The 14,876-nt window shown below is 37.3% G+C and overlaps 1 protein-coding gene across 10 annotated transcripts in view; it reads right to left on the bottom strand.

Moving 5' to 3' along the window:
* EXOC4 (exocyst complex component 4) overlaps positions 1 to 14,876 on the bottom strand; it is a 746,744-nt gene that overhangs the window by 677,733 nt on the left and 54,135 nt on the right. For all 10 annotated transcript variants that reach the window (XM_025471693.3, XM_025471694.3, XM_025471695.3 and 7 more), the window contains exon 5: positions 6,231 to 6,340. In XM_025471693.3, coding sequence (XP_025327478.1) covers positions 6,231 to 6,340 — 110 coding nt within the window. The remainder of the gene's footprint in view (positions 1 to 6,230; positions 6,341 to 14,876) is intronic.

Genomic DNA, 14,876 nt, shown 5'->3' on the forward strand with positions numbered 1-14,876 from the left:
AAAATAAATAAATAAAAATAAAACCTAAGCAGTAGAATGATACATATGATATAATTAACTACTTATATTATATCATTAAAATCAAGTAAATATTGGGCAGCCCCGGTGGCTCAGCAGTTTAGTGCCGCCTTCGGCCCAGGGTGGGGTTCTGGAGACCCAGGATCGGGTCCCACATCAGGTTCCCTCTGTGGAGCCTGCTTCTCCCTCTGCCTGTGTCTCCGCCTCTCTCTCTATATATGTCTCTCATGTATAAATAAATAAAATCTTTGAAAAAAAAAATAAAAGATTTAAAATCATGTAAATATGTAAACTAGGCTACACAATTTATTTAAACTCTAAAATAATATACTTTATATATATAAACATACACATTATAACATTTACATACAAATACATATATGAATATATAAAGTATGTGATGTTTCTATATTTACAAATATACAACATATATATACACACACACAGTACAAGTATGAAAACATACTGGGGAAAGATAGGAACATTTTCAAAATAGTAGTGACCTTTAGGGTAAAAGAGAAAGGAAAGGAATTGAGGAAAATAATTAATACATGCATTGGGGGCTTCAATTATACCTGCAAATTTTTTTTTAAAGAATCTAAATCAGGGATCCCTGGGTGGCGCAGCGGTTTGGCGCCTGCCTTTGGCCTAGGGCGCGATCCTGGAGACCCGGGATCGATTCCCACGTCGGGCTCCCGGTGCATGAAGCCTGCTTCTCTCTGCCTGTGTCTCTGCCTCTCTTTCTCTCTCTGTGACTATCGTAAATAAATAAAAATTTAAAAAAAATATTTAAAAAAAAAAAAAAAAAAAGAATCTAAATCAAAGGGCAGCCCAGGTGGCTCAGTGGTTTAGCACCGCCTTCAGTCCAGGGCCTGATCCTGGGGACCTGGGATCGAGTCCCATGTCAGGTTCCCTGCATGGAGCCTGCTTCTCCCTCTGCCTGTGTCTCTGCCTCTCTCTCTCTCTGTCTCTCATGAATATATAAAATCTTAAAAAAAAAAAAAAAAAAAGAGAGCCAAATATGGAAAAATATTAAGATTTATTAATTGGTAGTTAATACATGATGATGGCTACATTCACATCCAATGTGTGAATATAATATTCATAGTTAATAAATAGATGTATTTTAATTAACAAACTCTGGCCTTGCTTTATTTTTACATTTACAGGTATCTGAACTATTAATTCTATTTTGCCTCCTTTGTATATAGTCCTCAGCTCTACTTATGATTAATCATAGAAATCAACCAAGATATTTAATAGCAAATGAAGGATACTTTAGGAACAACTGATTTAAAATTCCAAGGGAGGTCCCAACCTCAGGACAGAAGTAACTTACAAGGCATCATATTGTTTTAGAGAACTTTCACTATTCTAGACATGTGAGTTACAAGAAGAAAAAATTCATCTCCTTTTACGTTAGGATTCATAGCTCTCACTCCATGTAGAGAGAATTTATATATCAAATCCTAAATTTTTTAGAAAAATACTAAGTCCCAGAACAAGACTTTATTAAAAGAAAATGTACATTAAAAAAGCAGCAAAAGAAAAAAATCATTTAATTTGTGCTCTCTTTAGGTTTTATTGCTTAACCTATGCTAGTACCAAAAAGAAAGGAAGTAAGAAGTCCAGTTTCATTATAGTTATAGTCACAGCAATCCCAGCAGGAGCATGCATAAAATGAATAAAGAAGCCACAAATGAAATGCCTGTGTACCCCAGGAGTAATTGCTCAGTCAAAATGTTCCAAAGGCAGTTTGCCAAATAAAAGGACACACTGGGAATCCAAAAGCTTAAACCAACATTTTACTACAATTATTGGCTTTTTTCCACACTTCTCCCATCCTTTTACCTAAGTTATAGTTGAATTACTACATCTAAATTAGATATTAGTTTCCTGTACATTACAAAATACTGTGACTGATGAGAAATAGGAGAAAGGCTTGCAAAATACATCTCTTACTTATTTAGAGTGAGAACAGCATGAGGCCAGCTTCCAACAATTACCATCTGGTGAACCTGGACCAATCACTCAACCTCTGTGGATGGAATATATATATAAAGTGAGTTTTAAAAATAATACCTGATTAACTAGAGTGTATAAGCAAGCTTTCATATATTTACTACACCAGTTGCTTATGCATACTTGTGCCTATTTTTAATATATTACATTTGCATATTTTTTGCTTATTAGCAGCTTCTTTTATTGATTTATAGGGGTTCTTTATATATTCTGGATGCTTAACCTCTGTTGGATAAATGCCAATCTTTCCATGTATATGGACTGACTCTTCTGTAAATTGTCCATCATTTGTACAGTTCTTTAAAATGGCATTTCTTCTCTTCACTAATGTTCAGGAAAGCTAATCATTTTTCTCTTAGTGGGTTTCTTGCTTCTGCCAATCTGTGCCTTGATTTTACATTTTGTAATTAATATTTTTAATTGGATGATGCATACACATCCACAGTTCTCTACTTTTATAACTTAAGTATTTAACAGACTGAAATATGATAGCTATAAAAATAATCATCATAATGACAACAGTACCTGCCATAACTACCTCATAGGACCACTGCCATCAGTTGAATGATGGAATATGTTTTGCAAACTATAACATGTAACTATATACTATAATAGAAACTATAATAGAAAATCTCACAGAAAAGTCACTCACAACTCTACCTGTAAAGATGTTTGAAAAATGACTCCTTTGCAAACAATCAAAATTCTTGTTTAATAATAATCTGAAAGTCCTCAGGAATCACCTCCAACCTTAATTTATGGCACCCCAATGACAGATCTGTTCTATCCAGGGATTCCCTATTGGAACCTCCTCTATAAAAATGTCAGTTCTAATGGATTACATCCTCCATCCTACTATTTCACAAGATGAGAGGGGAGTTTTAAAAGCCTATGTTAAATTCCCTTCTGAAAATGACTATTACATATAAGGCTGACTTGCAAGGCACATCACAAATACACTCTTAGGACTTACTGTCCATTAAGAATAAGAAAATATCTGCCCTTTATAGTGTATTTATTTCATCAGCCTCACACTTGTATGTGTACTTAGTAACATTTTATGCAGTTCTCTACATAATTTACATCTTCTTCATTTATACAAGCCCCTTTAATCACGTGACCCAGATTAACATAGTCCTTACAACTGGAACTGCAAGGATTTAAAAAGATTTCACATACAATTTCAAGAAGGTCAAAATTTTACATATTGGCTCCTCAAGATAAAGCAAGTCAGAAAATAACCAGTACAGAATGGGATATTCCAAAAGATATCCATGTTCTAATCCCCAGAATCTGTGAATAGGTCCCATGGCAATGGAGACTTCACAGATGTGATTAAGGTTAAAGACCTTGAGCTGGGCAAAGTGTCCTGAATTATCCAGGTGGAATCAATCTAATCACAGGAGTCCTTAAAAGAGGGAGGAGGCAGCAGAAGGGTGGGTCAGAGATGTGACACATTGTCCCCAGTTTTGAAGACAGAGGAAAAGGGCAACAAGTCTTGTGGCAGCTTCTAGGAGCTGGAAAAGGCAAGGAAACAGACTCTCCTGTAGAGCCTCCAGAAGGAACACAGCCATGCCAACACCTTGATTTAAGCCCAGTGAAACCCACACTGGACTTCTAACCTACGAATCTCTAAGATGATAAATTTATGTTGTCGTAATTTGTCGTGGCAACCAGAAAAACCTAATACTCAGAGCATATCTAGCTTTTTTGAAGGAAAACAAACTGGTTAGAAGAGCATATTCTGGGAGGACCCAGCTCCTTACTGGAAATCACAGCCCTACTGGCTTGCCAACTGTGTCAATTTAAACCAATTATTAACACCCCAGGCCCCGGTTTTCTCATCTGTTAGAATGGAGCTGTTAGAATAGTATCTACCTACAAAGATTGTTAAAGGACTGACCTCATTCATGCAAGGAACTTAAAATGTTGTTTTACATAGAGTAGGGCACTACACTCATCTTTAAGTACTCCTAGTACGCATTTCAATTGGTAATATCTCAACCACCTGCTCTTTTGTTCACCCACAGAAAAACCAGAAGATCAACAGTCTTAAACAGTCAAAGAAAGGAGCCTTTCTAAAGAGAAAGGTTTGTGGCATATGTACAAGCAGTCCCCATAATGGTCCCAGCTCTGCTGACCCACAATGCAGCTCTTCAGGAGTCATCCCACTAATGATGGAACAGACTGCTAGAGAGCAAGTCTCACCGTGAACTCCGCTAAGTGAGAAACGCTAACTACAGGGCCTGACAGAAAAGTGCCCATCAAAGCGTAGGCTGTCTTGTTAAAAATAATAGACGTAGCAAAATTAGTTTCTACTGAAATTTGCCATAATTAGCATTTTGTCAACTTACTTGGTACTTCAGTGCTTTTCATTTGCAGAATGCCTACCCTATCATTTCTTCATAACCAGTTCAAATTTTTATTTCATTTGGCCATCGACTTGGCAACATTTATTTAAATTGATATAACCAGACTAAGCAATGATGGTTCACACTATAAAAATACGAAGATATAACAACTGATAATTTTTCCTCAAGGAAGAGGTAAATTACAAATCAAAAGTGTAAATATATATGGGTTTCACAATTCCATTTTCTACAAAGCTTGAAGCAGTGCCAAAACTCAAAGAATAGCAACACTATGTCAGCAAGAGGGAGAAAACAAAACTTTCCAGCTCCAGGGAGAGGCTTGAGTACAAACCTTGTAAAGTGTCATAATAAATAAATGTAAGTATTCTGAGGGATTTAAAAAAAAAATCAGTAAGCAGACTAACAGTAAAATTATAAAACAACTTCTACACTTTTCCTACAGTAAAAGCAATAAATTTCAAGATTCCCAGCCTAAATAACCCTAAAACTTAATAAAATGATATTTTAAAAGGTAATTAAATACGCCCCAGCAACAACAATATACAGTTAGGCTCTCAAAAGAAACACTCTCAATTAGTTGCACAAAATGTATTGATTGACTCCAAAATGATTTTTCTACCTTTCTACCTTTTCATTATTTCAAGCTCTACAGGACTACAGAACTAGAAAGAACTATAAGAGCTAATTTATACCTGCAAAGCCAACAATAATCAACATTACTCATTCTTTAGAAGGTATTGAGGACTTTAGCTATGACATGAAAGCACCTGTGGGATATCTCACAAAAAAATCCCATCTCCTTCTCCTCAACCCAGAACTGCAACAGTTGAAGGTTCTTCGCAGAGGCCCAGAGACAATATGGGCCAAGCTCAGCTGAACCCTCCAACAGGGCAGGTCTGAGCCATTCCAGAAATCCGCTAAATCAAATCCCCTAAATTCAAAGCATATCCTCCTTCTCCAACTTTAAATACAGGCCAAAATGGCTCTTATTCAACAGAATAGTGTGTAGCCCAAGAAGAAACATGGCTAGTTTGTGGATATAACCTCAAAGTACATTATGCATGTGTGCACGCACCTAGTGCACCCATATGCATTCACATATTGATGTGGGCAAGGCACTGTAAGATAACAAGGTATCAGGATAAAAGACACAGGATACAGAACACACACACAGAAGCTCTCAAGGACCAGAAAGAAATGTAAGGAGCAGTAGCTGGGTGACAGCTGACAGAAATAACAGAGGTATAGGGAAAAAACAAAACAAAAGCAACTCCGTGCATAAAAAGCATTCAAATTCCACTACAGGGGATCCCTGGGTGGCTCAGTGGTTTAGCGCCTGCCTTTGGCCCAGAGCGCGATCCTGGAGTCCCGGGAGTCCCGGGATCGAGTCCACATCGGGCTCCCTGCATGGAGCCTGCTTCTCCCTCCTCCTGTGTCTCTGCCTCTCTCTCTCTATGTCTATAATAAATCAATCAATCAATCAATCAATCAATCTTTAAACAAAACAAATTCCACTACCAAAAAAAATACAGTGCTAGTCAAATAAAGCATAAGGGCATCTGGATTCAGGAGACAGGCCAGATTCCGAGGCCAGTTTTCAAAGCTGATAATGCAACAGGCCCAACCAATCATCTCCTATCTTATTCTGAGGGTGGCAAAGAGCTCATCAGAGGCTCTAAGACACTAACCCAGGACCTCCTGGCCCTGATCCCCACCCTTCCCCCACCCCCCCACCCCGGGCCACCAGAGTTCCCCAGGTCTTTGCCTAGGAACTGCAGCATTATGAAAAGGTGAGTGGCTAAAGAATTAAACACTTACCACTTGAGCTTCCAGGAGTAGAATACTGAGAGGTATCAAGGAATTTTCGAGGAGTAGGAAGGTTTGTAACATCAATCAGAGGAACAGGAGAAGCATCTTTTATAAGGGAGCTGAAAGGGAAAGGGAGATGGTTGCTACTTTCTCTCTAAAACCAACTGAAGTCCCACTCCATACTCAACCCTTCTCATTTTCATTTTGTCACAAGCCCTCTGTACACTTTGACTTCTAGTGTCTGTCAAGTTATGTCCAGTAGTGATTGTTACAGAGAGGGGTATAAAGATGTATCCTAAGGGTTTCAAGTATTCAAGTTTTTGTCTTTTTATTGCAATGCTAGGTCTAAAAACGTCAGCATGATCATCTGGATAACTACCTTATCACCAAATTATGCTATGAAATTTCAACACCCTCCTTTGTTCCTATATTAAAATTAAATTTACAGCAAAAAAGATCAAATGTCACCATATCATGATAACTGAATGAAGGTTTAAGCAGTTAGGCCTTGTCTAAAACACTTCTGTTTTTCAAGCTGGAGTTTTTGATATATTTTCTGGGAGTTCGCTAAACTTAGTTTTCTTTAAGAGGTTCATAAATTTCATAAAGTTGAGAATCACAACAATAAAAGATGATTTAAGGAACTCAAAACAGGTTAATTCAGTACTTGATTACTCATTTCACCTTTCCCAAAAAGGCCTAGTACCTCATCTTAATGATTAACTTTAGCATCTCCAGAATAAACACATTAATTTTAAATGACAAGAAGACTATAAAAAACAATTAATTTTCACGTTAATTCGCATTTATAGCCATCTGCTAAGTGAAACAAGTAGGCAATTCCAAGGCAAGTAAAAACTGTGCTCTACTCTCAAGAAACTGAATCATCTACAGGGTACCTGGCTGGCTCAATGGGAAGAACATGTGACTCCTGATCCTGGGTCATGAGTTCGAGCCTCACTTTGGGTGTAGAGATGGCTAAAAAAATTAATAAACGAAAGAAAGAAAGAAAGAAAGAAAGAAAGAAAGAAAGAAAGAAAGAGAGAAAGAAAGAAAGAAAGAAAGGAAGGAAGGAAGGAAGGAAGGAAGGAAGGAAGGAAGGAAGGAAGGAAGGAAGGAAGGAAGGAAGGAAGAAAGAAGTTGAATCATCTAATCACATTGTATCTACAACAGAAAAGCTTCTCTAAGTGCCAAGGGTAGACAGGTCAAAGCAGTAGTTCTCACCTCTTTCCAGTCCCATCAAATCAGCAGCAGCAGTGGCGAACTACAGAAGTGATTCTCACAGTGGGTTGTAAAGGGAGAATGGGCAAAGTGGGGGGCACAGGGACAAGACTCCACCTTAAGGAATGATTTCTCCAAATGGGAAAGACACTCACCGTTCGAAAATCTGCACCCACACATCCCATGGTGATCTATCCCCATCTCCCTCCCATCACTCCTTTAGGATCCAAAGTGCTAGGTATGTGTGTATTTTTAATCTAATAAACGTATGCATGTTCTTTCAGAAAACTGATTAACAGACTTCATGTTAAAGAGCAAACATCATCATTTAAAGTTTTTTTTTTTTTTAATCAAGTGCTAATAATATCTGAGTTACTGACCCAGGCCTTGAGGTTAACAGATAGTTATCAAGTTTCCCATTCCCTCTTACTACAAGGAAGAAGGAATCATTATTCAGACAAGTCTTCAGGGCTCAGTGCTGAGGATTCAAGGACAACTACTATACGAGCAAAACCAAACTTAGCCCTATTTCCAACTGTTGGAATCACTCGTAGACTCATGGGAAACCTCAAGTATAAGATATAAAAGTAACAAAAGTAACACCTGGAATTTTTTTTTTAATTTTTTATTTATTTATGATAGTCATAGAGAGAGAGAGAGGCAGAAACACAGGCAGAGGGAGAAGCAGGCTCCATGCACCGGGAGCCCGATGTGGGACTCGATCCCGGGTCTCCAGGATCGCGCCCTGGGCCAAAGGCAGGCGCCAAACCGCTGCGCCACCCAGGGATCCCTAACACCTGGAATTAAACTGACATAGTTCTCATAAACCTTCTCCTCCAATATAAGACTGGTTAGTTCCTATTTACCTAAATCTTAAGAAACAGAGCCTTCAAATCCACTGATTCACCACAATAGTTTGTCTACTTATAAAATCAGTTAGATCATAGATTTATCTAGTCATCTTTTGCCTACTGACCACTGCTCTCATCTCCATTTTTCCCTCAACTACCTCACCTCATCCTCTGCCCTGCATTTTACTCAGAACTGCAAAACTAGGTTCACACACCTCTCTAGCCAGGATACACAAACTCAGAGACAGAGGATAACAACTGATGTTTATAGTGCTGCTACTCAGTATTAAGAAAAAGTTCATTTCAATTCTAAATGATAGGAAAAATATATAATACATTTCATAAATATTTCCATAACAAGAATGGAAAAGTTATTTTTAAAGAATTGGTAAATAAAGGTATCAATTAAAAGGAAAGTTCAAAAAAAATAAATAAAAATAAAAAAAATAAATAAAAAAAAATAAAAGGAAAGTTCAGGTGTATGGCTGCAATACTGCCTGCCATGCCTATAGATGAAGTAGTACAGTTAGTACATATTTGTGTGCAGTGATATGTGTATTTTTATGAATATAATACACACTTCTATAAACACAGATGTGCACAAGCTTCACTTTAGATTAAAACCTACAATTATTTTCTCAATTTTAACCTAAAAATATGTTTCAATTAAATACAGGGTGATAAATGTCTTGCCATTTTAACTTTGAAAAACATAACTTACTGATTTTATTATCAGAGCCAGAAGGGCCCTTAAACTCCATCAATAAACTTTTAGAAAGTCAATTTACTGCGAAACTATTTTCATAGACTCATCTCTCTAAAATTTTCCCCTGGGCTTCAATTTTCTCTTTTGTGAACACTAACCCAAAGGCAAGTAACTCTGGAAATTACTTTTGGTTTTTCTCTTATTCCTTTATGAAAGGACTTAGTCTCAAGAATTCAAGAGGAAGTGGGCACACCCACTCATTTAGTTACTACAGACATGAAGCTCAAGAGGAAGGTAGGCGCTATTACAGAAGACAATATTTAAAGAGTGTGCACCTCCATTTCTATTTCTGAAGAAATAAAGCTGAGCAACTAGGAGTACTTCCAAAGGATTCTGAGTGTCTCTGAGGAAGTATTTTTGAAAGCAAAAAATAAAATCAAAATTAGACTATTCTTCTCAAGTTCATAATTAATTTGAGTGCTCTGAACTGCTTTATTTTGAAAGACACACTGGTACAAGTTATTTTTCTCTTTAAACATATATGATTATGAATTTTTATTTTAAATCCATTTAGAGTCATTCACAGCTAAGTTGTAAAAGACAGCTGACGTACATAAAATCCTTTCCAGCATAAGATAGTGCCCCCAAATTACTAATTGCTTATTGTGATTAAATGTTTGCTATTTACTAACCACAGGGTGGCAGACAGGAAAACTATAAAGCAAATTATGCCAGAAACAATCCCTACGACCATAACCCTAAGGACTTCTTGGTCATTAACTATCCATCTAGTAAGGATCTACTTCTATGTGTTTGACTTCAACAGCCATGAAAAGTTTGGGTTTTGTCGGGGTTTTTTATGAAGGGTTAGAAGTACTAGCAGCTTATTAAACATTTACTTTTTAATTAGAACTCATTTCTGTTCCTTCACTTAATAATATGTCCAAAATTCACAGGGCAGCTCCCTTGGCCGATTTTATTGTCAAACTAAAACTTGACAGAAGTGAGTTGAACTTTAAGTTGTAAATCTAGTAATGAATAGATTCACCTCTATAACCCCAACAGCTGGCACAGTACCTGGCAAAGAGCAATTGTTCGTAAAAGTTTGCTAAATCAAACTGAGCTAAGAAATAGCTGTCAAAGATAATATGCCCTTAGTAAGAAAATTTAACTGAATAATGAAACAGGAATGGCTGGATAAGTAATTCTCTGTAGTTCTGAGATCAGCCTGAACATACAGAAAGAATAATGAATGATTCAGAGGGTATAAAAGTCAAAAACAGTCATGGTCTCAAATGACAGATCAAGAGCAAAGACATGTAATACGAAATAAAGTGAAACTAAAATCTAGGCAAAGAGGGAAAAAGAAGAGAAAAAGAACTGAAAGATAAAAAGAAAACTGACACGAAAAAACTTTAGAAGACAAAATAGGAATAAATAACATAATGGAGTCAAGCACGCTCTTTACATCCCCACAGACAAATATGGACTCCAAAATCTACAGGGCTGAAATTTTCTCCTCCATGAGCCAGAAAGCATCCAAGGAAACAAGGTCAAATCAAGGATAAACCCAGGATGCATGAAATAAAAGGATTAACTTAAAATAATTTTTATTGATTCTATCAGCCTATAAAGGCATTTTAAGTTTTTAAAAATATATATTAAGAAAATAAAAATAATCTAATATGTAGTGCCTTCCAACACATTTAACAGAAAAGAGTCTGTCTGCCCGTCCATCCCTGCCCCCTCTATACATACACATGCTCATACACACAAAATGAGCACACTTTCTTTTTCAACATTATTTGGATCATCCTCTATAGAATTTTAAATCCTAGGTATGTATGTATGTATGTATATATGTATGTATGTATTTGAGAGAGAGGTATGTATTTATTTATTTGAGAGAGAGACAAATAGTGATACAGATAGTGAGAAAAAGCAGAGTAGGAAGGAGAGGGAGAAGCAAATTCCCCGCTGAGCAGGGAGCCAGGCTCCTGGCTTGGTCCCAGGACCCTGAGATCATGACCTGAGCAGAAGGCAGATGCTTACCCAACTGAACCACCCAGGCACCCCTAAATCCTTTGTTTTCATTTCAGCAGTAAACATTTTGCCATTTCACTAAAAATATTCTAAGTGTCTGGGTGGCACACTCAGACCAACTCTTGGTTTCCACTCAGGTCATGATGTCAGGGTTGTGAGATCGAGCCCCGCATCTGGCTCTAAGCTCAGCACAGAGACTGCCAAGGCTTTCTCTCCATCTCTCTTTCTGTCCCTCCCACCTCCCCTTCTCCCTAAAATAAATAATTAAATATTTTATTAAAAATATAAGATAAAAATAATCTCCAAAAGCATCATCAATAATTGTATTACTATTAAAGTAATAACACATGCTCATGATGAATCCATTCTCAGTTGTGAGGGTATGACAAGTACTTACAAGTAATTCCTTATAGCAGTGTCAGCATTATCTTTCCTGGAATTTCCTAGAAACACACATTCATGTCTGCATATAAAGGATACATATTTAAATACATATCCTCTCAATTCTTATACAAATAGGTTCATCCTATACATATGGTTTTTCAATTGGCTTTTTTTGGACCCAAGAATATATCTTAGAAATCTTTTCCTATCAGCTCAAAGAGATGTCTCATTCATTTAAGAATTACATGGCATGGATATGCCACATAATTCATTTAACTATATGCCTCTTGATAAACATCTAAGTTGTGTATTTGTTGTTCTTATCAACAACATTCCAATGAATATCCTATTACATATATTTTTATGATATGCTATTATATTTGTAGGATATGGGCCTACAAAGCCTCTTCCACATACTTTCTCTTAACTTTTTCTAACGCTAGTAAAATTTTATCATATGATTTTTAAATTGAGTTAGGATTTTTTGTATGTAATAACAGGTTAACATCTACATTTACTTTCTTTAGCCAAATGTCTAAACAACAATTTCTAGATAGCTTTCATTCCTTCCACTTACTTGGATTATTGTTAAAAAATATTAAAGTCCCATATATCCTGCATTTGTTTCTAAATTCTTTTTGCTGTACCTATCTGATTTTCCTTTTTTTCCCAATCCAATTTTCTTTGCATACCTGTACTATTTTGATTAGTTTAAAATATATTTTAGTATTATATAAGAAAGGTCTTATCTCCCTTTAATTTTTTTTTAATAATTCTTACTCATCTATTCTTCTATGTGAACTATAGATCTGACAATTTCAAAAAACCCAACTGGGCTTTAACTAGAACTGATATCTTTGAGTTAAGAACATGGAAGGTGGGGATCCCTGGGTGGCGCAGCGGTTTGGCGCCTGCCTTTGGCCCAGGGCGCTATCCCGGAGACCGGGGATCGAATCCCACATCGGGCTCCCGGTGCATGGAGCCTGCTTCTCCCTCTGCCTGTGTCTCTGCCTCTCTCTCTCTCTCTGTGTAACTATCATAAATAAATAAAAATTAAAAAAAAAAAAAAAAAAAAGAACATGGAAGGTGGGATCCCTGGGTGGCGCAGCGGTTTGGCGCCTGCCTTTGGCCCAGGGCGCGATCCTGGAGACCCGGGATCGAATCCCACATCGGGCTCCCTGGGCATGGAGCCTGCTTCTCCCTCTGCCTATGTCTCTGCCTCTCTCTATTTCTCTCTCTGTGACTATCATAAATAAAAATAAAAAAATAAAAATAAAAATAAAAAAAAAGAACATGGAAGGTCTCCTCATTAATGTAGGTCTTGTTTCATATCCTCCAAATACCATTTTTATTATTTTTCCATCGTGTTCTCTCTTATTATATCTACTAGTTGTCTGTTTCTACTTCAAAAATATCTGTTCTTGGGGCACCTGGGTAGTTCAGTCGGTTAAACGTTTGCCTTCAGCTCAGGTCATGATCTCAGGGTCCTGGGATGGAGCCCCACATTGGGCTCCCTGCTCAATGGGCAGCCTGCTTCTCCCTCTGCCTCAGCCCCTCCCCCACTCATGCTTTATCTCTCAAATAAATAAAAACCATTTTTTAAAATGTGTTCTTTATACATAGGTACCTTCATGTGATTTTTTTGTTCTCTCCCACAGTAGAAATTTGTTGTTGAGTGTTTGTGTCTGTCTTTGGATACCAACAATTGGAACAGTTTTTGTGTTTGGAAAGACCTTCCACTGTCTGGGTCAAAGCAAAGAAGAAGGGACACCCAGGTGGCTCAGCAGTTTAGCACCTGCCTTAGGCCTAGGGCGTGATCCTGGAGTCCTGGAATCGAGTCCCACATCGGGCTCCCTGAATAAGCCTGCTTCTTTCTCTGCCTATGTCTCTGCCTCTCTCTCTGTGCCTCTCATAAATAAGTAAAATCTTTAAAAAAAAAAAAAAAAAAAAAAAAGGCAAAGAAGCGAGCCCAACTTCCTACTGTAAAAGTTAAAAGAGGCCAGACATGTCTCAGATGCTTCCACCAAGGACTCTGAATCTTGAGGGAATAAGGACAGATGCAAAGACATTTAGAGGTCACTGGCCTGAAAGTGAAAAATCCAGCAACCACAGGCATGGTGACAGAAGGACAACAACCCTACCAGACCCTTCCCTAAGGCTTGTCGATGATGTGTGCTCCGCTGCTTCAGCTCCTCTGGTCCCTCCTGACTTTAGAGCCTGATTTTACAGTCTTCCTTCCCTTAAATTCTATGACCTACCTTACCACTTCCCACTTAATTCCTTTCCTTATTTATCAGGATTGACTTTTGCTACTTGCAAGCTAAAACACTGGCTAATAGATAATCCTTTGTACTAGATAATATTTTATTTGCTTCTCTTCTAATGATTTGCAACATAGAAATCTTTAAATATATGTATCTAGCTTAATAAACACGAAATTAAACATTTTTCCCATTATTCAAATCCAGAACTTCTGATTCATCTTATACAAAAATTAGCATTCCTTTTTATGTCCTGCCTGTCCAAAGTTCTCAGTCTCAAACTTAATATGGAGATATAAATCCCCTTTATTATGGAGTATCCTTTGACCACATAGACCTTTTTCAAAAATAGCTTCAGCTTTATTTTTGATCTTGCCAAAATACATCAGTTATTTAAATGCCAATTTACATATTTAATGCCGTGTGGTCCTTACAGTAGTTTCAAACTACCTACAACTTTATTGTTCTCAAGTTGCTGATTGTGGTTTGTATCATATTTGAGTATTTTTCAAATACTCAAAAAAACCCTACTTCTTTCTGATGTTAATTTGTATCTGAGGATGTCTGTCTGCTACCCATGTTTATCAGTGTCCATTTGGCTGGGTATATAGAAACCTTTGGTCCCAACTCTTTTCCATTCAACACTCTATAGACTCTGTTCCACGATCTTCTGGCATTTCATGTTCAGCAAATCCTGGTGATCCTGGGTTTTGCTCCTATTTATCAGGCCTAGGTTTAACTGTATAAAATTGAAGACTCAAAAGAGCAGTGGCCTGAGTACCTGAGTATAATAAAAATTTTCCTTCCTCTCATCCATTTAGGGATATACAGGAGGAGCCACGCCATCAAAGAGTTTAGGATACACCTTCCATACTCAAGATCACCTAGTATTTAAGATGGTTTGATGGTACCAATCCATGTCCCTGACAGGAATTAAAAGAAGAAAGTGAAGGGTAAAAGAGCAAGCATACCAGTTTGGCTGGCACCTTTAAAGAATTTTCCTATGAGCCCAGATTCAAAAGCTTGCAAGCAAAAGTCTCACCTTAGGCTATGCAGGAGGATGAGTAATATAGCCTGTTAGTTGCTAAGAACAAAATAAGGGTTGTCATTAAAAATGTAGAAGGAACAACCAGGCATCAGGTGGTCAAATAACCATCTCTGTCACAGGAGATAATTTTTCTTCCTAGTC

Source organism: Canis lupus, chromosome 14 (genome assembly GCF_003254725.2).
Source record: "Canis lupus dingo isolate Sandy chromosome 14, ASM325472v2, whole genome shotgun sequence".
Taxonomy (NCBI): Eukaryota; Metazoa; Chordata; class Mammalia; order Carnivora; family Canidae; genus Canis; species Canis lupus.